We start from the raw sequence: 23,124 nt of genomic DNA on the forward strand, positions 1-23,124 counted from the left end.
GTACCATAGCAGGTTAGTGTTTATTAGTTGTCATAGTAACAGATACAGTAATCTTGGGTTTTTGGGGAAAGGGGTGTTTTTCATGAGCCTTGTTCTCAGACAATAAAATGTAAAATACCTTATATTTCAATGGTTCAACTGGCAGAGGTTTATTTACACCTCAGCAGGTGTGCAGTGTCACAGGTACTGCATAACCATAATAATATAAAATTGTTTGCTTTGGTCACTATGTTGTGTATTTTACTTGTAGGCTAACGCAAAGCTTGCGAAAAAGATGAAAGGCCATATCTAAAGCTAGGGTTTGGTTCGTCCATTCTGGGTTAGTGTAGAAAAATGGCCTAACAGGGCAGACGCCATGGAAGAGGACCAACTCCCTCAATAGATAAAACGGCTTATTCTAAAGGTAACAAAAACACAATTCTTATTTTCAGGTCCTCTTCTATGCCTGAACCGCCATGTTTCTACAGTAGCTCATTACAGACAAAATTAAACACCGGCTCTAGACTGGGTTGTATCTGTTGTTTTTTTCACAGCCAATATAGTTTCTCTTAGCTGCAGATTGTTAGGGCAGTACCTAAAGACCAAGGTTCTACCTCCATGAACAGCTCACAGCATCAGGATTGTTCAAGTGCCTAATTCTGAAAAGATGTGGCAGCAATATGGTCCTTAAGTTAAAACCTTTTAATACCTGCCAAATGAGTACCATCTTCATATCCTGAAAATGTAGATACAGTTCATAAACTTATTTAGCTGGCTGAGTTGCTGTGAGACAAGAGTATGTCATGTTGCCGATATCAGAGCACAAATTTGACCCCAGTAGCACTTGCTTTATTCCAGGGGCTGAGGAAGGCAGTGAGGCAATGTAAAGTAGTGAAACCGCTGACCACACTGTAGAGTAGATTTGCACTTATTTGTACTGTTAAAAATCCACTGTTCCCCATGCTGAAGAGGTACAGTAACTGGAGATAATGTGGTTATTGGATGAGACCGGACTTACCGACCATTCATTCGTCAAGTGCTTTTGGGCCAAGCAGCGCATTTGTGCCGGGGTAGGTTTTGAAATAGTTTCTTAGCAATATGTTATGTTGTTAAACAAAATTATATAAATTATTATATTATGTATATTCTCATATGAATAAATTTAGAGAACTTAAATGATATTCTGGCTTTTTATATTCACATGGGTAACTGTGGGCTCCCTATGTGGGTCCGAGTTGGGTCACTAATAGGAAATGAGAGCATGGGCTCAGAGTGGGGCCTGTTTGGATTGTTGAATGGCCAGTTCAAACCTGTGTAAAGCCTATGTGGGCAATTGACATGGGGCTATTATGGAACCTGCAGACAATCCCATATAGGGCCCATTTTTCAGCCCCACATACAAATGTTGGACAAGACCTTGAAATACCTGAACTTTCCACTTGAGGCAGCTTCTCCATTTTTATCTTAACACACAGTCAACTGTCTGACTTTTAACAAACCATGCTGCTAGATTGGCTAAGGTTATACAAACTGAGCCCAAGTTCACATGGTTTGTGGTTTAATCACTTAAAAAAGTGAGTCACAGTGTGTACCACTAAAGCATATTATAACACGAAAGCACTGACACTTAATGTATGGTCCCCATCTTGTAGACTCACCCTGAGTTAAAAGGCTAATAGTGTTACTAACACAACCCCAATGCACACGAAGAACCCTGGGAGAGATAGGAGCTGCTGATTTTTGCCCTGGGGACCCGTAGTTGGTTAATCAGGCCCTCATATCCTTGTGTTAGTCAAGTGCAGCTTAAGCCTAATGGACAGTGAGTGCAAAATTAACATTTCATTAGTCCATTAGTGTATATATATATATATATATATATATATATATATATATATATATATATATATATATATATTTTTGTATATATATATATATAATATTTGAGGTATCATAAATAATTAAATATTCAAATATGAGCTGGTGAAAAAAGTTTGACATCTGCAGTTGTAGTCCTGCTCTCTTTATACCGGGGTGTTTACCTTAGGGGCATACGCAGGAAATGTGTTTTATGTCAGAGTACCTCACGAGCCCGGCGCCTTTTCCTGGGGGGGGGCGGGCTAACTGCGCATGCGCCGTATAGGATCCGCGCTTGCTGCAGCTGCAGCCTTCAGCCTGGTGCTCTTCCTTCTGGTACAGCATCACATTTGTTCACCACAGAGCCGAGCTGAGCCTTGTTTCCCTGGAGAGTTCGTGGTTATTTGCACGGGCAGATGTCTGCCGAGCCATTTCTTCTCCTCCAGGCCGGCCATTGTGGCTCCACTCTGAGGGATAGCGTTGACGTTCAGACTCCGGTCGCTGGTGAGTTCGTTGGGATAGAAACGGTTGGATATTGTGAAGAAGCTGTTCCATAGGTCATGGTGGCTAATGTTAGCTTGCTAACGTTTCTCCTTTCTCCGGCCTTCTTCAGGAACGTGGCCAGCCACCTCCCACTGGTTTGCTTTCACTAGCAACCCCTTTGAGATATTTGAACGAGCTAGCAGCCTGTGAGTTATCGTTATATGTACTAGAATCAGATTGTAGGTGGGTACATGTAGTTATATATCTCTGGGGTCAGATACCAAACTAGCAAACGTAGCAGATAAATAGTGTTCAAAAAGCTCGTCATTTGGAGATTGTAGCTTGTTAAAACGACAGTGATACTGATACAGTAGAGCCATAACCTTATTATCACTAAAACAACAGCCCTATGTTCGTTAGCAGTGTAACGTAGCATGAGACCCCCGATGTGTTGTGTTTTGTCTGAGCAACGGTCCGGTTAGTCTGCGTTGTTGTGTTTACGTCCGGTCTTACTCGTGGTTGTGCTCGTTGTCGTTTGCTTAGTAACATAATGCAAATAGCCTGTTCATGCTAACTTCAAGTGTTTCAGATTTAAGGGTTTAAGTGTATGATATAGTTTCTAACCAATCAAACAACAAGTTTAGGGGTTTTGAATGTGTGTCCTGAATAGTGAAGAGAGGGGTTCAAACGTACCCCAAAATGAAACGACCTCTTTAGGAAGAGCAGAACTTAAATCAGACTGTCTAACGAAATGATTAAAAATCTGTTTATTTGTGGCACACGTGGTAGAAGAGTGTAAATGTTTAATATAATAATAATTTCCTAAAATCAGCCCCAATTCAATAGTCAGCATCTTGAAGTCATGGCACAGAGGACACAGAAGGAATGAGCATATATTTATATTATTTAAACTTTTATATTACATGGATTTTTGGGGGGATTTTGGATCTTGTTGGACTTTTTTGATGCGGTTAATATTTTAGTTCTGGGATTTGTTGTGCTTGCATTATTATGGCATAAAATAGTCTTAAAATAACAATAATTCAATTCAGCTTTACTGGTCAGATTAAAAGTGCAGAGGCCAATGGGAAACAGGGGGCGTGACATGCAGCAAAGTTCGCTTGCTGGACTCAAACCTTCTGTGGCATCCACAGTAACTGTTTGGCTACCAGGGCACGCTAGAGAGGGGAAGAAATGGACTATAATATAAGTAATGCAGTTGATCCATTGGTGATGCGTGTGACTGTCAATGTGGATTGATAAAGTTGATTTAATTGAAGCCTCTGTTCCATGAGTCAGGCAAGAGACATAAAAAATGTTTGACCTCAAAGAGTCTTCATCAGAGAGGAATTAATAACAACTCCTGCACCTGGTACTGGATATAGACAATACACTGGCAGTTAACATTATTGTGTCACACACTGAAATGACCATCAAATTCCCAAATATTTATGTCACACAAAAGGCATGGACATTATATTAAATGCATATCAAGTATAGCTCAGTCCCAATTATTGGTCAAACTAAGAATCAGACCTGGATAACCTCATGTGTTACATCGACATAGGAGGATTGGTTTCCTGCATGATCACACATTTATAGTCAACTGGTTTTGCTTAACAACCCAGCTTAGTTAAGATTTTCATGGTTGGCCCTGCTCAGAGTCCAAAGCACTGTATTAAAGTTAGAGATAGAGTAGAAATGCACATAATCGTGGCAAGGATAAACAATGCCAGTGGAAACGGGGTCTAAATCTGCAGCTGTTGAGTGTGAACCCATTTCTACAGAAAGATCTGATGGATTTGCTGACCACGGGGCTGTGTCTCTTCATGTTGGAATTCAGGTGCTCTGTGGAGTTGCATGCTGACTAAGCTTTTCTTTATATTACTTACTGGTCCAAGTTTAGGGCTTTTTGAAAGGGACCCAATGAGGCATTGTTCCGCCTAACATTAGCTGGAACATGTTGGCTGTATCCACGCCTAATAATGTTTTTTATGAATGTCAAATTGTTGTCTCATGATGCAAACTATGTTGCTCATCATAAATTGTGATTGTCCGTGTTCACTCGGTGACATCATTTCGTATGTTGTGTGTGACTTACAGGATTTACTTCCTTGCATGACCACAACGCCTGGATTGTCTTGTACGTGTGGATGCCATGATGCTTGGGTTACAGGGAAGTACGTCGTCCTCCAAAGTGTATCGTTGTGTGGCATGTTCAGCCACCTTCAACGGATTGGCCTCCTTGCTCGTACATCAGGCAACCCATGCTGGTGCGCTCTCCAAGATCCCTCCACAGTCGAACACCAGCCCACATGAAACATTGTTTGCAAGTATGGACTCATCTAGTGAACACCCCAATCTACCAACGCTCTTGCCTGAAAGCCCTTCACCTTCTTTTTATATTTGTGATTGTGGAGAGGAATTTCAGGACTTCGGCCTTATGCTGGAACATAAGCGTTCACACGTCTCTCAACTACAGCTACTGCAACCTCTGGATGATAGTAGTATTCTTGGTGGCACAGGGTGTGATAAAGCTTTTACCATCCAGCATGTATCATTAAGTCCAACTGTAACCCAGCTAGGTTTGGTAAGTAGTTGTCCCTCTACCTCAAGGTCCCCAGCTGTCAAACCCATATTAACAGACCGCAAAGCAGATGTAAGCCTGGAGGATGGCATTGCCATAGTAACCACTCCTCAAGGCCAGTGTACACCCCCTCAAGATGACGGTGAGAAACAGCTTGAGAACATGCCAGCCACAGCAGAGCAAAAATCAGAGACTGGGGAGAACATGCACGAAACAAATTCTGTTCTCAATAGCGAAAATGGTGAGAGTCTGCCCAGAAATAACGCTCTAATGAAGTTGGTGGCCTCAGCATACATGAAGCGCTTTCCCGCTCTTCCGTCTCAGAATCAGAACAATAACACAGTAACCCCCAAACAAGAAGTCGTCCCCGTTGACATAACACCAGGAGCAAAAACTGAGGTGTCCCCGATCAACGATCTCTCTATTGCACAGTTGAGGCGACTGCTTGCAACACCTGGTATAAAAACAAAAGCTCCATCCATCAGCAGAGTTCTTGAGTCCAGTAAAAAGAAAGTTGTCTCTCTCACTAAGACTTTCTCACCTGTTGTGGTTCTTGAAACCCGTCATAAACTCAAGGATCCCGGCAGTAATGGCACTTATGGGAGATATCAATGTGGCCGCTGTCGTAGGGTCTTTCAAAACTTGGACAAACTGACAGAGCATCATTTCTTGCACAAAAAAGAGAGGATTAAATGTTGCCGTCACTGCAAACAGCTGATCATTGGGCGGCTGCCTTTACCTGACAATCACGTATGCCCTCAGTTAACAAACAAGAACATACAGCTGTCAAAGTCTTTAAAAAACAAGTCACCATTTGCCCCGAAACTAGTGCCATTCCATAGTCTAAACAATACTAGAAAAGTTTTCTTTTGTCCATTGTGCAAGCACAGCTACGCGCGGAGGTGGAACCTCAAAATGCACAAGTGCCAGGGCCCCGGGTCCGCTGTCCCCCAGCAGGCCAATCCGTCCATTCAGAAAATGCTAGTATTGAGATCAGACAGTAAACCCAATTCAGATACAGAAATTAATGCTGCATCTCAAATCTCAAAGAGTATTGCTGTGGGCACTGAAGTTACTGGTCGAATCAAGGTAGAGGTGACCTCTCCAAATTCAGAGATATCTACAGCTTCACAGTTGGCCTGGACTCGTCCAGCAAACAGCTTCTCCCCATTCTATCCCAAATCTTCCATGACGGAGCAGCACAAGGATGCCTCCCTGTGTGTTTCACTCCAGCAAGGGGATGAAAACAGTAGCTGGGGTGTAGCAGCAGTTGATAATGAGGACAGTAATGAAGGGCAGTGGACAATGCCCTTGGATGATGAAATGGAGGTACTTAGCTCTATGGAGAAAGCTGGTAATGGAGGAGAGGTGAAGAAATCTTTGTCAGTCGAACATGCAGGTACAGCGCCCCCCAGCCTGCGCTATTTCGTCAGAGATGGCGTAAAACGTTACCCATGTAACAGGTGTCAGAAAACCTACAGTCGGCCATCTACTTTGAGGCGCCATCTACGCCTGTGTGGGTTTAGGCTACGGGGACCTGGCACTGTGGCACAGAGTAGTAGTCACGGTGCCACTCCACAAAATGCCAACAACATGAAACCGATGTTTCCATGTCATGTCTGCGGGAGAACCTTTAACCGCAAAGATAACATGATGGTTCACAGAAAGAGGTGTCAGTTGCAACGAACAATGAGCGATGTGGACAGAGGGATTGTGCAGCAGAGTACACCAGGCAACGCAACAGACGGTCAAACCCAGGAGGACGATGGAGGCAACTGGGGCATCATGTCACTGCCCTCTGTACTCCCAAGGAGGGTGACATGTGAGTGTGGGGTCGGATTTACATCCCCAAGGCTTCTGCTGGAGCATCTGCAGAAGCATGCACAGGAGTCATACACATGTCCGACTTGTGGAGAGACTGTTAATTCCTGGGCAGACTACGAAGTTCACCTGCAGATCCATATGCATCCTCATCACCAGCTGCTGAAGGGAATACAGCCCCAGCGATCGCAACCCCTATTACTTCGATTTCAGCAACAGAGACCTCAGCAGCAGTCATCTCAGCCAGTGCATCAGCCTCCTCAGAAGCAAACTGTCAAAGCAGATAAGCTTCCAAATCTGACAAAAAAGCAGCCAAGGATTGTATGCACACGGTGCGGAAACACTTTCGCCACTCGCTGCTCCCTCCGAAGGCACGTGTCCTGGAATCGATGCAAAGGTGGACGGGCTATAAATCCACCCACACACCCACCCAAAACCTATCACTGTTCCCATTGCAACTCTCACTTCCCGAACACAATCAGTCTTCTGTTTCACCAGAGGAGTGGGGCCTGCAAGCCCGCCATCAAGCCCGTGCGTTGCCCCGTTTGTCTTCGCTGGTTTGGCACTGTGGATGGTTTGCAGAAACACCTGCTTACTCACAAGCAGTCTGAATCGTTTCGCTGTGATGTCTGTCAGGGGACGTACCCGAACCTTAAATCACTCAAAAACCACCGCAGGAGGATTCATCGCATCATGGCTGGGGACACTAAGCCAAAAACACAAGAACAGCTGAATTCTTAATGATACTTCAGTTTTTCTCAAAATCATTGAAGTCGTGCATTTAAGAACTTTACAAATTTCAGTATATTTGTCAGTTGACTTGTTTATAACTTGACGTGGGCTTTTTTTTTTCACTGTCCATGAGTTTTTTTGACATTGTACAGCCACATAAGTTGTTTTTTTAAAGGTGCTCTGAGAGTGTGTTATAGTAGCTTGCCACTGTAAAATAACCCAAAAAAAAACAGCTTTGTACATTTGTGTACATTTTAGTTTTGTCAAGTTAATCCCTTTATTACATAGCCTCATTAGCCTGTAAATGTTTGAGTATTTGGTAATCAAACTTTTATCACAGAGGTCGTGATGTAGCTTGTTGTTCCTGGTGTCAATAAACATACCAGTATGTGAAACATGTACATTATATCATTTTGTGTGATAAGGGATCAAATATCTTAAAGGCTTGCAACAAGTGCAACACAAGAAGGTGATATTTTGAATATTGTGTAAAGAGCTTGTTTTAAGAGGCTTTTGTCCTGGCTTTTACTTCCAGAATGATTTAATATATAAGTACACAAATTTGTGGCATGCATACTATTTAATTAATCTAATTAATAATTAATTTCAGTACATTTGTCTCTTGATTATGTTTGGGAAGTCTTCAAACTAATCTTAAAAAAGCAGGGATCAGGCTTACTCTGCGTGTCAACCGGTCTGTGCTCGTCTATGAATGCTCTGGAGTATACAATTAAAGCACAGTTTCTAGTTTGTTCCTTTGTTAAACAAATATAATGTTAAGTAACTTTCAGTCAGCCATGGGTCATAAGGTGAATGTCAATTAACAGTAAATGTGTATCTTAACAGAGAGTAAATGGACCTGTACTTGTATAGCGCCTTTCTAGTCTTCCGACCACTCAAAGTGCTTTTACACACATTCACTCAGCGATGGCAAGTGAACAGAAGCTAACATTCATACACTGATACACGGCATCTGGAGCAATTCGGGGTTTAGTATCTTGCTCAAGGATACTTCGACATGTGGCACCAGGAGCCGGGGATCAAACCCACAACCTTCCGATAAAGGAACGACCCGCTCTGCCTCTGAGCCACATCCGGCCGTCATAGTGGCCTGATCAATATGTTTTTCATAGATCAGATTTAAAGGAAACCTAGAGCAAAGAAAGGTAAGAATGTGAACCTTGTATCCCAAATGTACAAGTTTGTGGTAGGTTTTTTAAGAGGTTTACTAATTTGTTAGATATTTGTATCAATGTCAATTTTTCTTAATTGAAAATACCTCAAATTTAAAAAAAAAAATAATTTCTGGGGCTGCAGAGAAACCCAGGAATAGTCACTGCCTACTTGGTTTACAGTGGTATGAGGGGAAAGTACTAAATGTGTGCTGAATGTATTAAAATCATCATCTGGAGTATGATAAATTAACCAAGATCGACCCTGAGGGAAGGCTGATTCACGTGTAGCTGTGTGTAGTTTTTTTACTATTAATTCAGTAACCATATGGGAAAGTCAATACAACCAACAATTACCAGTATAAGCTCAGTTTTCATTTTAATTCAATATACACCGCCCACTTGTGTTTATTAAATGTAATTGTATACGCTCATTTTTCACATTGACAGATAAACAGAAATAAACAGGTTCATTGCCTGAAGTAGGTTTTCACATAATGAATTTGTCTTGGTATTTTGTTGCATAACAATGAACATAGTAAGAGAAATCTGTTTTTTAAAATAAATATTGACCAAGGAATGTGCAACAGTATAAAGAATATGTGCAGTTTGCAAATAAAAATCCAAACATGTGCTTTCATTGACATATAGAGATGTGGAGACTATGTTAATGTTCATCAGTGTCAGTGAGGGGGTCCCGGGCCTTGTTGATGAGGCCAGCTGCAGTCGGGTAGGCTGGGAGGGGTCAGCCATAATCCTCCTCACTCCCCTCAGGGTCCCGGAGGCAAACAGGTCGTGGAGGGATGGTAGATGCAGCCAATCACCCTCTCTGCAGAGAGAGTGAGACACTGCAGTCCACTCTAGTCCTTGGCAGTGGCAGGAGCGTACCAGATGGTGATGGAGAACATGAAGATGGACTCAGTCATGGCGGTTATAGATGTGCGCCATTATTGACTTTAGCAGGTTGAACAGTTATAGTCCTGTTTGCTCTCCCAAAGTCAAAATGCACACTATGATACAATGTAAAAAGGTTTTTATATACATATATACGTATATATGTATATGTATATGTGTGTGTATATATATATGTATGTATGTATGTATGTATGTATGTATGTATTTCCATGGTAACGAGTGACCAGTCAAGTTGATGCTAGTGTTATTTATTTGTGTTTGTAGCATGAAGGCTAAAAGTCTCCCTCTATTAACAGCCTATTAACAACGTTAAAGGTGAAACATTAACTCCAGTCGGTAGGTGTCGGTATAACCAAGCAAAACCTGGGTTTTTGTCCGTCAAAGCGCGCCATCCGTAGAAGAAGAGGGTGTGGATCTTTCCTCTGGGTTTTTTTTTTTTTTGGTGTGGCTAATGCATGGGCTAATGTGCTAACTTCCACCGAGGCGTTCAAAACACCGGCAAGTTAGCCCGATTGTGAATGCCTCACGAAACGACAGTCGACACGCTGTTTGCAGTCTGTTGCAAGGATAACGTTATAACCAGCACACTGACTAAGCGGTACTTTGATTTTCATGTGAAGGTAAGCCAACGTTATTGTCCAATAAGCTAGTGCAGGCTAACGCTAGCATCGTAGGCTTGTAGCAAGACAAGCGCGCGTTAAAATAAATATCAACGTTATAAATGGTGAAAACCGGACTAACCTGCGTAGTTGTCCACATAACACTGCTGTAACACTGTAGGGGGAAATGCCACTGTATTATCTGACGTGGGAGACTACGATATGTAACGTTATTTTACAACCTAGGAGGTGTAACGTCATGGTGAGAAATGAAATGTTAAAGAGTTCATTAGCTGGTCTCAGAAGTTGGGAATTAATTTCAGAGACGAGCTCATACCGTTCAACGTACTGAGGAAGCTACAACACTAAGTGCTTTTTAAAAATGACAGTCGTCTCTCCTTAGCTTAGCATGCAGTTAGTTGTATGTAACGCTAGCTGTTAGCACAAGTAGCTCCTCTGTGTCTCCATTAACACTGAGCTATAACTCAATTGAATATTTGGCTTATTTCAGTTCTTATTCTGCTTATCGTTGCATTCATTTGAATACATGTCTTCACCAGGAACGGCAGCCCACATCTTAAATGAACACATCCGTGTCGAGCCTCGTCATGGAGAGAGGGAGGCAAAAACGGCATAATATTATGGAGGATGGCTTAGGCAGAGACTTGATGGATGCTGGTCGGTTTTGCTTCAGCTGCGAGCAGATATTTGCCAATCGGAGATTCCTGGAGGAACACGTGTGCCCTGCTGTAAGTTACATCTGCTCTTGTGGAACTGAGTTTACAGAATACAGAGACATGCTGGAGCACAGCACGACACATGAACCCGGACACCAAGTGCTTGATCACGAAACAATAAGGAAGCGCAGAATTGAGAAGCGCATAGAGGAGGAGGAGCAGCTGAAAAGACTGCAGACGGGAGAGGTTGTCTGGAAGGCACCTACATTGGACAGTGTGGCATCAATTTCCTTGCCAGTGAAGCAGAGACAGCAAGTACCCGTTACAGCAGGTATTCTGCCTCAAGGTCCCACGCAGCCTGTACAGATTTCACAAGTGCCTGAGTTGTACCCCTCTGTGTCACAAGCATCTTTTGTCCAAAATCCTGTTTCCTCTCTAACAGACATGAAGAATATTTTTGCAGGTGTGGGTGCACCAACAGTGGATCTTTGGACACTTTACCAGCCAGTGGTGTTGTTGCAAACAGTGCGCAGGTTTAACAAGTCAAAGCCTTACACTTGCGGTAAATGTGGGCAGTGTTTTACAACAAAGACCTCTCTCATATCCCACCACAGTTCTCATGTCACAGATAAAGTTTCTGGCTGTATAGGATGTGGGCTGCTGCTCTCCAGCAGGAAAGTAGTGCCTCGCTTCCATGTTTGTAACTCACCTAACACGGCTACCAAATTCAGACTCATCACCGCAAAGCCGCTGGCTGACAAGAGGCTAAATCAAGCCAAATCAGACAGAGGTCCGAGTTTTGGGGGGCATCAGGGTTCTTCATTTCTACATTTGAAAAGCCAGAATCTCAGTGCAGCCAGTAAAGCCAGTCAGGCACCTCACGTCACATCCGCCCTGCAGTTGAAAAATCAGAATATGAAAATGTACAATCAGAGCAATCAGGGGCTTCATGTCACTCCATCCCTGCAGATGAAGAGCCAGAACTCCAGTGCATCCAAGTCTTATGTCAGTGTCCCCCAGCCATTAAAGAGCCAGAATCCAAATCCCAGTGCATCTAATAAAAGTAGGCCTGTCACTCCCTCCGGGCAGTCGAAAACACCCACAAATTCTGCATCAGGCGTATCGGGCAAACCAACAGCGACATCCTCTGTATCCAACGGGTTCACGTGTCGAGTCTGTCATATTCCTTTCGAAACTGCTCAGCTGCTTCAGAGGCACAAGTGTGTCAAAGCCCAGGAGTTTATGGCAAAGCATGTGCGAGGTGGCAAACAGCAATACAAAATAAAGAGGGTGACGCCAGCGGCAAGCCCAAATGCTGCTCAGATGAACGGTGAAAGAAGACTTGGGGTTCCAGATTCTGGTAACATAAAGAGAAACCAAGTTATGGCTGTCAGTCTGGACAAGGGGCAAGGGGTGACTCCTGTGAATGGGAAAACGGGAATGGATATGGCGGATGATTGTTATATCGTTGAAAGTGGACCAGACAAACCTGCTGAGATGATTTACCAAGTAACCTCATCTGTCCCTATTAAGACTTGACAAAACTAGACTAGACATCCAGTTTGCATGTCACATTTTATGTTAATTATGGACCAAGTGCTTAAACGATAGCAGTCTCCTGGTTGAATATCTACTTGTTTAGGTTTATCGCACAAGAACACAATGCTTCCTGGCTTTCTCCAAATCTCCCAAGATGAAGAATTGTAAGATGAGTGAAAATAAACATGCTTTTTTAAATTATTATTATTATTATTATTATTATTATTATTATTATTACAACAACAGTGGAGAAACAGGAAAAGCAGGAGAGAGAGGGGTATGATATGCAGCAAAGGGCCCAGACTCAAACCCAGGCTGTTTTGGTAAGGACTCAGCTTTGATACTTGGTACGCGATCTACCAGGTGAGCTACCAATTAACAGGCATCTTAAGTAAGCTGAATTTCTTTTGTCAGTAAACAGTCCCAAGATTCACTTCCCCAGAGTCTAAATTTTATGTCTCTGCAGTGGTTACAGAACATGTAAATCAATAACGTTTATCAAAATGTGTGTGCATGGTTTACCCATGTTTGGTGGGATAACCAGGTGCTGTATTATAGTTGTTTTGTTTGTTTTTTTTAAAATGTGTTTTTAGTATGATCAGAATGTGTTGTGAGGCTGTTGGAATTGACCACGATATCCCGTGTGTTCTTTCCATCTTTGTCAGACTTTAAGAATATGGTATATGTTGTATTAAACTATATTTTCAAACTCACTGTGTGTGTAGTCATTTGGTAATGCCCCGTTATATTAACAAGGTTGTTCACACGATGAACAGACTGAATGTATAGTGCTTTAAGATCAGTGATGTATAAATCAGTGGCAATGTATGGTGTGATTCTTAAACAGTACGTGCGGTTTGTGGTGCCTGAGAACTACGGTAAATGCAATTAATAACATAGCAAACGTTAGTGAAATAAGACAATGTATAATCTTAAAATGAATATATTGAAATGGAATTTAAAAACTATATACAAGTAGATTTAGTTAACATCAAAAAGCAACACTGTCTTTACTGTGGCCTTTGAAATGTATAACATGTCAGTTACATGTTGTGGACTGTTTGATGGTGGTAGAAATATAGAAGTGAGACATGGTGAATCGACTTTATTTTTACAGTTCCACAAATAACTATTATTAAACTGTTGTTCCTCCACAATGTTAGGTGTGTTTTTCAAGACATTCTCAACACTCCTGTGAAATAGGTTAAACGATTACATGCAGCAATTATTAAATCTTTAATAGACACCATTAAGTTATTTCTTAAGAATTCTGCACATGTTTTTCTATCTATTTAGTCCGTTATTTCTTTATTGTCTTTATTCTCAGCTGATATTTAAAAAGCCCCAGTTCCCCAGTGATGTTGTCCCTGTCCTGCGGCTCTTACCTCCAGCAGAGGGGGCACTTTCAAAGCAAAAACAAGGCTCTGTTGTGCGTCCCCTTATGATGAGGTAAATATCCATGGCTAATATCCAAAAGAGTGGATGCGGCGTTCATGTGTCGTTGGTGAGCTTGTTTTTTCAACAACCGTGTGGCAAAATAAATTCAGAACATCAGCACGTAAATACATCTGGGCGACTGATGTGGCACTGACTCTGAAACCTACAACGGTAAAACTAGGGAGGGGGGAAACTCTTGGAAGTTACAACTCATGATTCCCAAACTTTCCACAGCACTTGAAGTATCCACTCCTGTGCTTCTCGGCGTGATTGACACTTTCTCGGGTTGCTTTGTGCGTGGATACCGAGTGGCTCACTGCTGCAAACTGCTCTGAACAGAAGAGAAAACCCAATCCACATTAACAGCTCCTCTCCCAGACCAAAGCACGTTTGTAAAAAAAAAAGAAAAAGAAAAGAAAAGAAAAGTGCCAAACAGCCACGTAACGACAGAGCATTATGTTAGCTTCAGGCTAGCCAGTGCTAGCTAGTTGAGCAGCGGTCAGTGCATGGCTACGCAGAGACCAGTCCTGACTCTCTCCCTCGCAGGCAAGCAGTTTGTGTTTACTACCCTTCATATTGTGTAACCGGTGTTGAGAAATAGCCTACATACGCGTTGTTAACTTTGCAGACGGGTAAATGAGCTGACATTGTAGTTAACGGTGGGGTTCGTGTGGCCTGTAACGTTAATTAACCGGAGCTAGCAATCTGGCCTACCAACAGATAACGCCTACATTGTTAGTCATGCTGCTGGTAGCTTTTAATGATAACTGATAGCTGGATGCTGAAGCTGCCAGGCTCGGCCATGGGTGTTTGGAAATACGTTATCAGTTATGTCTCGGTGCTTTTATGGTAACCAAAGTCGAAAAGCCATTTGTGATATCAGATGACATGTGTGTGCACGGGAGATGAGATGACACCAGCAACCACTGTGAGATCTAGAGAAAGTGTATATGTATTAAACTACCTGTTTACATATATCAGGTGTGTACATCTAGTGGTTTACAAACTGCGACACCATACTTTGAGTCTTTGTGTTGAGTTATTTCTTCAGGCTCATAAGGGGTACACTGAAGATAAAGTCTATGTAAGGTGTGAGCTGTTAAAAACAGATGGAAAAAGGTGCTTTGGGTAAAATGAGCAGTGTTGCGATGTGAAACTGCTCGATTACATACACTAAACTATTATCAGCACCGTTAAAAGTAAATAAATATTCATTATGCAGAGTAGCCCCTACCTGGTAGTGATGGAGCTCATTTTATATAGTTTAAAAACAGCTGGTTATTCTTTAATGATGCGTCATTTATAAGTTGCATGTGTGTTTTTTAGGAAAATGTTCATCTGTCAACTAACTGTAACTCGTGTAAAAGTGGTGGAGTAAAAAGTACTAATATAATGGTGATATTTCTCTGTAATATATTGAGGCATTAGGTGACTGGGAGTGGAATTAGTCAAAGTACTGTGTGTGTACCTTGTGTTTAAGTACTTGAGTAAATGTTCTCTGTTACTTTCCACCACTGTCCCGCTTTCCTAATTCCCAAACTCTGGTCTGTCTTAACAGGTTTTGATTAGGAAATCGCTCCTGTTTCTAATTTTTTCTCATTTTTGTCAGCAACTTTTGAACCCTGGCACCTAAATGCCTGTCAATCAAACATACATTTGCTGTAGGATCACACGTTACTGTTATGAGTTACAACGTCCTTGTCACTGTTTAATCCACAGACTCTTGTCATGGGGAGTAAAATGTCCTTCAGCAGAGGAAGCAGTGACCAAAATACAGTCTCTGAGTTAACTTCTGTGGCATCGCATCCTTGCAATTCCGTTCATGCCCCTTCGGACTGCAAGCAGGTAGCCAGTGAGAAAGACAAATAGACATATCACCCCAAAAGTTATGCAGCATACAGCACACGTTTATGGAGTAGCTTGCAAGTTGAATGCATGGAGGCATTTTCTTAGGGGGAAATTAACCTGATGTCTTATTTATTTATATTTATGGAGTTTTTGCATTTTGTTTTGGTAAAGTTTTTTATTATGTAGTGTTTGTACATCTTGACTATTTAAGTGTGCAGTGAATCATTATGTTACCTTTATGTTGGTTCTGTGGTGTCCAGGTGAAGGGAGGGAAGTCCCTTAAGGTTGGAAATAAGCTTATACTCAGATTTTAATAATACAGTTTTCTTCTATTTTGAGATATATAGTTATTTTTCAAGATATATAATTTTCAAATTTTGCCTCTAGATCTACTGTTTGTTTACATACATTATCAATAGCATGTGGTCTTTACTTTATACATATGGCACTGATTTTCATTTTTGTATTTCTTTATTTTTATACTATTTTAGGAGACTTGTGTAACAATACCACTACTACATTTGTGACAAATCCAGTTTTTTTCCCTCTCCGCAGATACCTGAAGACAAGAAATGCAGTGAGGAAGACCTGGAATCCAGGAGGGGAGAAGAAATGAAAGCAACAGAACTGACTCAACCTGTACCTGAGTCCCACTCATCGGGGCACACGGAGTCTGATGGCCTTGTTGGCTCTGAATCAGTAGGCGGAACAAACTGTCAACACAGTGAGCGCATATCGCCGCAGGTTGGAATGGAAGCAAAGTCCAAAATGGCATCTGCGAGCATGTGCAGCTCTACAACAGACAGTCACGGACAGCCTGTGGAGGGCCGCAGAAAACGTGGGCGCCCTCGTAAAACAAAACAGTTGTTGACTGTAGACACAATAGATCCAGAGTCTGCAGCTCTTGACGCAGTTCAGCATGAGGAGATCAGCACGACAATACCTTTGCCAATATGCTTGGTGAACCACAACAGTGACCATGTGCCTAATGCTGTAGACAGTCCCTTAATCAATAAGTCACCTCATAATGAGATGTCTAGTCCTCATACTGTCTCTGATGGTAAAGTAGAAGTTGGTGACCCTGTGCTGCCAAAAAGAAAAAGAGGAAGACCAAGAAAAAAAGAAATCAAAGCTTTTAACACTACAGATGCTACGGCTGCTGTCAGCGCTCCCGCTGCTTCCACTAATGCTAATAATGTTAGTGGTCCTACACGGAGACTGAGGAGTAGAGGAGAACACCCTGTGGATCTGGATGGAAAGACTGATAGCCAGATAGACCTCAAGCAAACTGAAAAAACTCCTACAGAAAGTAGCGACATATTGAACTTTCAAGGTGTTAAAAGAAGAAGGGCCAAACTGGCCGATCAGCAGGTTCCAGCTAAAGTGTCCAGACTGGATGTTTCCCAGGAGGCCTTTTCAGTGTTGAGCAATGACACAGGCTCTGGGGAGAGAGCTAAGGGAGATAAGCTGGGAGAACTGAACACTGACAAACAAGAGACTGATACAGATGGAAAGGGTGATCAGCTGTCCCTGCTGCCTGCAGAGGGACAAGAGCAGCAGGCAAAACTGAAGGAAGGTGCTTTACTAGAAAGAAAACAGCTTTCCCAGCCAGCAGCTGAGCCTGAAGTTATTCCTTCAGAGGGTTTGAACAGTCTGAACGTGGTATGCCCTACTCAGAGTGATGACCCTAAGATAGAACAGTCAGCTGACATGAATGGCAGCGAGGAGTCCCAATCAAAAAACAATCTTGAACCTCCAAATAACACACACTTGCCAAATGCAGAGCCCTCTAACACAGATGTCGTAACATCCTCTGAACAACCACCTAAACCTGTTTTAGTCCTCCCTGCTGTGAAAGCTGAGAATATAGAGATAGAGCTGGACCATTTAAATCCTGTTTCTGAGTCAAATAATACATCTTTACAATACAGTGTTAGATCTGAGGGTCCAAACAGTGAGCGAAACACTTTCAGACGCAAGAGAGGAGGCAAGAGAAGGAGGAGACTAAGTAATGTTTTGTTACAGAAAGCTCATCTTGCAGAGGGCCATGAAGGCAGTGACGACGCTCAACAAAAAACAGAGTGTGATGACGTGAAGAAGGAGGATAGCCTAAGTGATGCAAATGTCATCTACACGAAAAAAGGGGGAAAAACTCTGTTGAAATGTGGTTACTGCGGTCAAATATTTAAATTTCTGTCTCAGTTCATCATCCATCAACGAGTTCATACAGGAGAAAGGCCTTTCAAATGCCCTGAATGCGGCAAGGGTTTTAGCAAAAATTCAAACTTGAATCTTCATCTCAAGACGCACAGAAAGAACAACATGTATCAAAAATGCCCATTTTGCAAGATCAAATTCTCTTGCTCCGAATACGCCTCTCATATGAAGACGCATGCACATGTGACAGACCAGGACTCTGAGAACAACAAATCTGAAAAGCGGAGCAAAGGAAACGACCACGAAAACGGCCCTGAACTTCATAGACCAGTTTCCCCAGAAAAGAGGGAAAGAAAAGTGTGCCAGTACTGCGGTAAAACGTTCCCGTTTCAGTCTGCCCTCATAAGACATGTGCGTGTCCACACCGGAGAGAAGCCTTATAAATGTGATATATGTGGCAAAGCTTTCGGTCAGGCCTACTTCCTCCGCGTTCACGAGTTGACACACTGGTCCGTGAAGCGTTACAACTGCACACGTTGTGAAAAATCATTCACTCATTATAGCAATGCAAAAAATCACACCTGCAGACCATCGGGAAGCGGGGACGATTTACAACCCAACAGACGGGTTAGGCCTTCACTGACGTACACGTGCCACATCTGCAAGAATGTTTTTGATCATCTGCAGGAGTTCAACAGCCACATGAAAGCACACACCGGTGCAAAGCTGTATCGCTGCTTGTATTGTGACAAGCTGTTTGGTGTGCTGTCTGAATTCAGCTCCCATCGCACGCAGTGCAGAGGAGAGGGAAACGCCTCCAGCTCTGCCACAAAAGAGTCAATGTCATTAATACAGTACTCAGTGCCTGCACTTAGGTGTTCATCCGGACAGAACTCAGCTTCTCCTCTCACGGCTGCAAATTGCGAAACACAGAAAAAACGTCCCAAACCGGCCGCAAGAAACGCTTTGCTTGCTTAAAGAAACCATTCCAGTCGACAGTCATACCGGCTCACCCCCTCTCACACCTCGTGTCAAAGTTAAACAAACTAGATAATCGTTCAGACCCCAGGAAATATTTATGTCCAAGCTGCGGGCGACTGTTCAGACACATGGGCAGGCTCCGAGCCCACATGCTCACTCACGGCCCGGGTCAAAGTTACACCTGTGCCTGCTGTGGCAAGACTCTAGAAAACTGGAAAAAGCTGTGGCATCATCAGAGAATCCATCGACAGAGACGCGGCCGCTTCACTTGCCCTCAGTGTGGCCAAGGTTTTCGGTTCGTGGAGCCTTACAAGAAACACATGAGCGAGCACCCAGAGTTTCAGTGGATTCAGGTCAGGCCCAAGAAAGTGTTTCTGCCTTATCAATGTGACCAGTGCAGATGCAGCTTTAGGACTCTGGACTTGCTCTTCAGCCACCAGCTTTGCCATTCCTCAACACAAGACACGCGCAAGGACTCTGATTTTGATTTATCCATAGAGGATCATACTACACAGTCCAACAGGAAAACGTTTAGCTCTCCCACAGACAACCATATGGCGACTTTATGTCCAGAACCTGAGGAAAATAGCTCTCCTCTGACCGCCTTATCCATATATTCAGAACAAGCTTCTCAAGAGTCGCCAGTAGCGCCCATGATTTCCATTGTCCAATATCAGGGTCTTGATTTAGGTAAAACTTTGCACCTTCCAGGCAGCACACATTCGATCCAAGATAGAGAAACTTGCCATGACAGAATTGATGAAAATTCACTCGGGAAACCCATTACTCCTTTGAGAACTGTGAAAAATGCTAGCATATCAAATGAAGAGTCTTCAGATGGTGTTAAGTGTGCTGTGTGTGGTAATGCATATCCTGCCATTTCAGACCTTTATCACCATTATTTGCAGCATGCAAGAGGCCAAGTGTAATAATCAATCAATCTCAATGGAGATTCTGTGCCCCTTCTATATGTACATCCACCTTTTTGAATTCTTTAACACAGAGGGTCCTGTAGCCCTACATTAGAAGATGTAGAAACATTGCCTGTTACACACCTGGAAAAAGTTCAAACTGAAATGCCTCAAAAAGTATTCTGAAGATTTGTTTACAGTCACGTATTCAGTCAGTCACGCCTGAAGGTACAAAATAGTCGGGACACTTTCTGTTTCCAAGAAGTTCATGAGGCAACTTCAGGTAGAAGCCATGAACCTTCCTTTAGTACTTACTTTGAATTTGATACAGATGCCCCAAATATTTGGCACATTCAGTGCATTAACACCAAGCCAGAAGCAGCCCTGGGACAATGTAATCAGATATTGAATGAAATAAGCATTGTAAACAGAAGTTGTGTAAATGACTGATTATGGAAAGTTTGATTATTTTAAAAACAATAAAATACTCAAATGAAATAACCACTGAAACATTTTAACCCTATCTTTGTTGCATCTGCAACCTCCTGGCATCTTTATTTTATAACTTGAAAAAGTCCCCTGCACATGGAGCATGGGACTGAGTCACCAACTGATCAGAGGAGGAATTAATTTATAAACTCCTTTTTGCTGCAAGAAGTTTGTTTGGCAGTACTGACAAAGAACTTGTTTGTGTAGATTTTTTCATTCAGATTTTATAACACATCATCTCTTGTCAGTGAATAGTATGACCAATTAATTGTCATTGTATAGTTTTACAAACATCGTCACCTCATCTTGATACAAGTGTTCACTGTGTGACCTGTGAATTTAATATCAAATGTGCATTTTTAAATGATCTTTTCTTGACTGACCGTGGATGTGAAACTGTTCAAAATGTTTCAGAGGAAGTGTTGGACTGATTACAAATCTGTTTTGTTTGGGTCTCCAACAAGGACAAGTATTAGCATTTTGTATTTATTATTTTAAAAAGTGAATATCAGCTTTTCTCATGCACATGCTTGTCATGTTTGCTCCTTTTGTGGACTCACACTATGATGGCTGAAATGAAATGAATTTTTTTAAAGAATAATAAAAAAAATACACTGAGAAACGCACATTCTGTACCTGAACTAAAAAGTGCAACAAGATGTTGTTGAACATCCATTATTGTTTACTGCTTTTGAAAAACTACATTTTCATGCTTCAATGTCAGGCTTGGTTTTTGGTGAATCATGAAAAAAAACTACATTTCAAAAGATGTTTCCCAGACGGACACCTGCACTGTTGTATATGATTTTATGCTATAGTTTGTCTTAAAACCAATAAAGCTCACTTTTGTATAGATTTGTGATTATATCTGTCATTTTTAAGTTAAAATGTATGCTAACATGTTAATAGACAGACACCCATATTTCTCGTGATGATATGATCCTGAAGGTTAAGGGTCAAAGATCCTTTAAATATGAAGAGAGGTGACTTTCTGACAAACACAGGAAGTCACATTTAATACCAGTAGTATAAATATCTGTGTTGGGGTTTGTTAACTTCAAAGTCAATTTAAAGAGCTGTTGCAGCATATTTTGATCCAAAGTGATGAGTTAGAGTACAGTAGGTAATGCCAAGAAGTCAAACAGATGAGGTATCTTTGATTTTTTTATTTATTAAAGCGATTTACAACTTACTGTCCTACAACAAATGACTATAACGTGACTTTAGTTGGAGGACATGGTGTTGCGAATCCAGGAGTTGTAGTTGCAGACCTTGGCGTACACTCCAGGCTTGTTCCTCTGGGCGCAGCCATAACCCCAGGACACCACACCCTGCAGCTGACCGTTGCACACCACGGGGCCACCAGAGTCTCCCTGATAGCACACAGATAGAAAGGACAACATGTGAGCAGAGGTGTTCTGAAGGTTGGTGGGTCCACTTTAAGAAACAATGATGATGACTTCAGCTTGTACCTGGCAGGAGTCCTTGCCTCCCTCGAGGAATCCAGCACAGAACATGTTGGAGGTGATCTGACCAGGATAGGCGCTCCTGCAGCTGCTGTCGCTCAGGATGGGGGCATCCAGGCACCTCAGACGATCAGGGTAGTAGCCTACAGAAGAAAAAGACAATGCATGTAAATATTCACACAACAACATCTGCAACAAATGTCTTCCAGCTATATTTGCAGACTTTTACTGACTTCCAGAGCCGCTGGTGTTTCCCCATCCAGAGATCAGACAGCGGGTGCCAGAGCTGGCACAGCTGGAAGGCAGGGACACGGTGCGGACGTAGCTGTTCAGGGAGGCGGGCTTGCTCAGCTTGATCAGCATGATGTCATTGTCCAGGTTGCGGCTGTTGTAGCTGGGGTGACGGATGACCTTAGCAGAGTTGATGAACTGCTCTGTGCCCTCATTGACAGCAATGTTGTGCTCACCAAGACGCAACTGGACGCGGCTGCAGAGAGACACAGGGATTGGATTACATGGAAGTGACAAATGTGACATTACATTTGTAATGAGGCAGTTAGTTTGCCTGTTTAGATAAGTGTGTAAAAGTAAGTCAAGTATGAGGTAAAAAAGTTTTGCAGCAGCCTGATGGTGTAACAATACATTCTGTTGAATCTAAAATCAAATGTTTGCACTTACGACTTGTAGCAGTGAGCAGCAGACACCACCCAGGTGCTGGAGATCAGGGAGCCTCCACAGAAGTGGTAGCCAGAGTTCAGAGAGACCTGGTAGGCCACAGAGTTCTTTCTGCACTCGTAGCCTCCAACAATCTTGTCATCCTCATCCTCAATGGGTGCGGCGACTGATAGGAGTACAGAATTAACCAGAATGTATGTTTTGCACAAAAATTGTCAAACTGACTTTAAAAAGTAAGGTTCATACTCACATGCCACTGCGAACAGAGCCAGAAGAATGAAAGCCTTCATGGTGAGTCCTGTCTGAGCCTCAGTGTCAGTTCAACTGCACTGCAGATCCTTTTAAACCCACTCTGAGCCTCTGCTATCTGATTGACCAAGGACACGTATTTCCATTTTTTTTCTTTATCTTGTTGAGTAACGTGTGTAAAAGCGCATCTGGAGGAAGAGAGCCAAGTTATTGATGATGTGAGCTTCAGCCCCACCGCCACCCCGAGCAATATGGATAAACCATATAGCATAAACCATAACCATACTCAGGTACAACAGATGTTCCCTATTCGTTCAGAGAGAAACAATAGCTGTCTGTCTGTATTATATTATCGTATTTTGATAAATAGCATACATTTAAGATACCTTTTAACTCAGATTCATATCCGTATAGAGAATCCATAAGAACCTTGGATAGTTTATAACAGATCAGATTAAAGTCACAATCAGGAGTAGCATGAAGGGGGCTTTACAGTGGGAGACACATTTTGAAAGAATTATGGTGTTTTAAAAGCTAAAAGTTGATTTTACAA

General features: G+C 42.4%; 4 protein-coding genes across 8 annotated transcripts; 3 read left to right on the top strand and 1 right to left on the bottom strand.

Moving 5' to 3' along the window:
* The first annotated feature begins 2,098 nt into the window (after positions 1 to 2,098).
* im:7147486 (zinc finger protein Xfin) lies at positions 2,099 to 7,851 on the top strand. 2 transcript variants are annotated; one of them, XM_051405552.1, is made up of 3 exons: positions 2,099 to 2,337; positions 2,447 to 2,522; positions 4,420 to 7,851. In XM_051405552.1, exon 3 carries the CDS (start codon positions 4,475 to 4,477, stop codon positions 7,463 to 7,465), a length of 2,991 nt encoding a protein of 996 aa, XP_051261512.1. In that variant the 5' UTR covers positions 2,099 to 2,337; positions 2,447 to 2,522; positions 4,420 to 4,474; the 3' UTR covers positions 7,466 to 7,851. The 2 variants fall into 2 exon arrangements, with proteins under 2 accessions (XP_051261512.1, XP_051261511.1); XM_051405551.1 differs by lacking the exon at positions 2,447 to 2,522.
* Positions 7,852 to 9,945: 2,094 nt separating this feature from the next.
* On the top strand, positions 9,946 to 13,071 carry LOC127366541 (uncharacterized). The gene is made up of 2 exons (XM_051405575.1): positions 9,946 to 10,163; positions 10,703 to 13,071. The coding sequence occupies exon 2, from the start codon at positions 10,724 to 10,726 to the stop codon at positions 12,356 to 12,358; it is 1,635 nt and encodes a 544-aa protein (XP_051261535.1). The 5' UTR covers positions 9,946 to 10,163; positions 10,703 to 10,723; the 3' UTR covers positions 12,359 to 13,071.
* A 754-nt stretch (positions 13,072 to 13,825) lies between these two features.
* Positions 13,826 to 18,918, top strand: si:dkeyp-84f3.9 (zinc finger and SCAN domain-containing protein 12). 4 transcript variants are annotated; one of them, XM_051405553.1, is made up of 3 exons: positions 13,826 to 13,966; positions 15,515 to 15,640; positions 16,199 to 18,918. In XM_051405553.1, exons 1-3 carry the CDS (start codon positions 13,841 to 13,843, stop codon positions 18,776 to 18,778), a joined length of 2,832 nt encoding a protein of 943 aa, XP_051261513.1. In that variant the 5' UTR covers positions 13,826 to 13,840; the 3' UTR covers positions 18,779 to 18,918. The 4 variants fall into 4 exon arrangements, with proteins under 4 accessions (XP_051261513.1, XP_051261514.1, XP_051261516.1 ...); XM_051405556.1 differs by lacking the exon at positions 13,826 to 13,966 and adding an exon at positions 14,004 to 14,341; XM_051405554.1 differs by lacking the exon at positions 15,515 to 15,640.
* Positions 18,919 to 21,332: 2,414 nt separating this feature from the next.
* LOC127366574 (trypsin-3) lies at positions 21,333 to 22,680 on the bottom strand. Its single transcript, XM_051405639.1, has 5 exons — positions 22,573 to 22,680; positions 22,326 to 22,488; positions 21,881 to 22,134; positions 21,654 to 21,790; positions 21,333 to 21,554 (listed from the first exon to the last, which is right to left on the bottom strand). The coding sequence occupies exons 1-5, from the start codon at positions 22,610 to 22,612 to the stop codon at positions 21,405 to 21,407; spliced, it is 744 nt and encodes a 247-aa protein (XP_051261599.1). The 5' UTR covers positions 22,613 to 22,680; the 3' UTR covers positions 21,333 to 21,404.
* Positions 22,681 to 23,124: the final 444 nt, after the last annotated feature.

This window comes from Dicentrarchus labrax, unplaced genomic scaffold, assembly GCF_905237075.1.
Source record: "Dicentrarchus labrax unplaced genomic scaffold, dlabrax2021, whole genome shotgun sequence".
Taxonomy (NCBI): domain Eukaryota; kingdom Metazoa; phylum Chordata; class Actinopteri; family Moronidae; genus Dicentrarchus; species Dicentrarchus labrax.

Excerpts from the sequence above, each read along its gene's own strand:
- im:7147486 (XM_051405552.1), top strand. The coding sequence starts at position 4,475 with ATGATGCTTGGGTTACAGGGAAGTACGTCGTCCTCCAAAGTGTATCGT.
- LOC127366541 (XM_051405575.1), top strand. The coding sequence starts at position 10,724 with ATGAACACATCCGTGTCGAGCCTCGTCATGGAGAGAGGGAGGCAAAAA.
- si:dkeyp-84f3.9 (XM_051405553.1), top strand. The coding sequence starts at position 13,841 with ATGCGGCGTTCATGTGTCGTTGGTGAGCTTGTTTTTTCAACAACCGTG. Across the intron at positions 13,967-15,514 it reads TGACTCTGAAACCTACAACG|ACTCTTGTCATGGGGAGTAA; the intron begins GTAAAACTAGGG and ends TTTAATCCACAG. Across the intron at positions 15,641-16,198 it reads CCCCTTCGGACTGCAAGCAG|ATACCTGAAGACAAGAAATG; the intron begins GTAGCCAGTGAG and ends CCCTCTCCGCAG.
- LOC127366574 (XM_051405639.1), bottom strand. The coding sequence starts at position 22,612 with ATGAAGGCTTTCATTCTTCTGGCTCTGTTCGCAGTGGCAT. Across the intron at positions 21,791-21,880 it reads AAACACCAGCGGCTCTGGAA|GCTACTACCCTGATCGTCTG; the intron begins GTCAGTAAAAGT and ends TTTCTTCTGTAG. Across the intron at positions 21,555-21,653 it reads GAGGCAAGGACTCCTGCCAG|GGAGACTCTGGTGGCCCCGT; the intron begins GTACAAGCTGAA and ends GTGTGCTATCAG.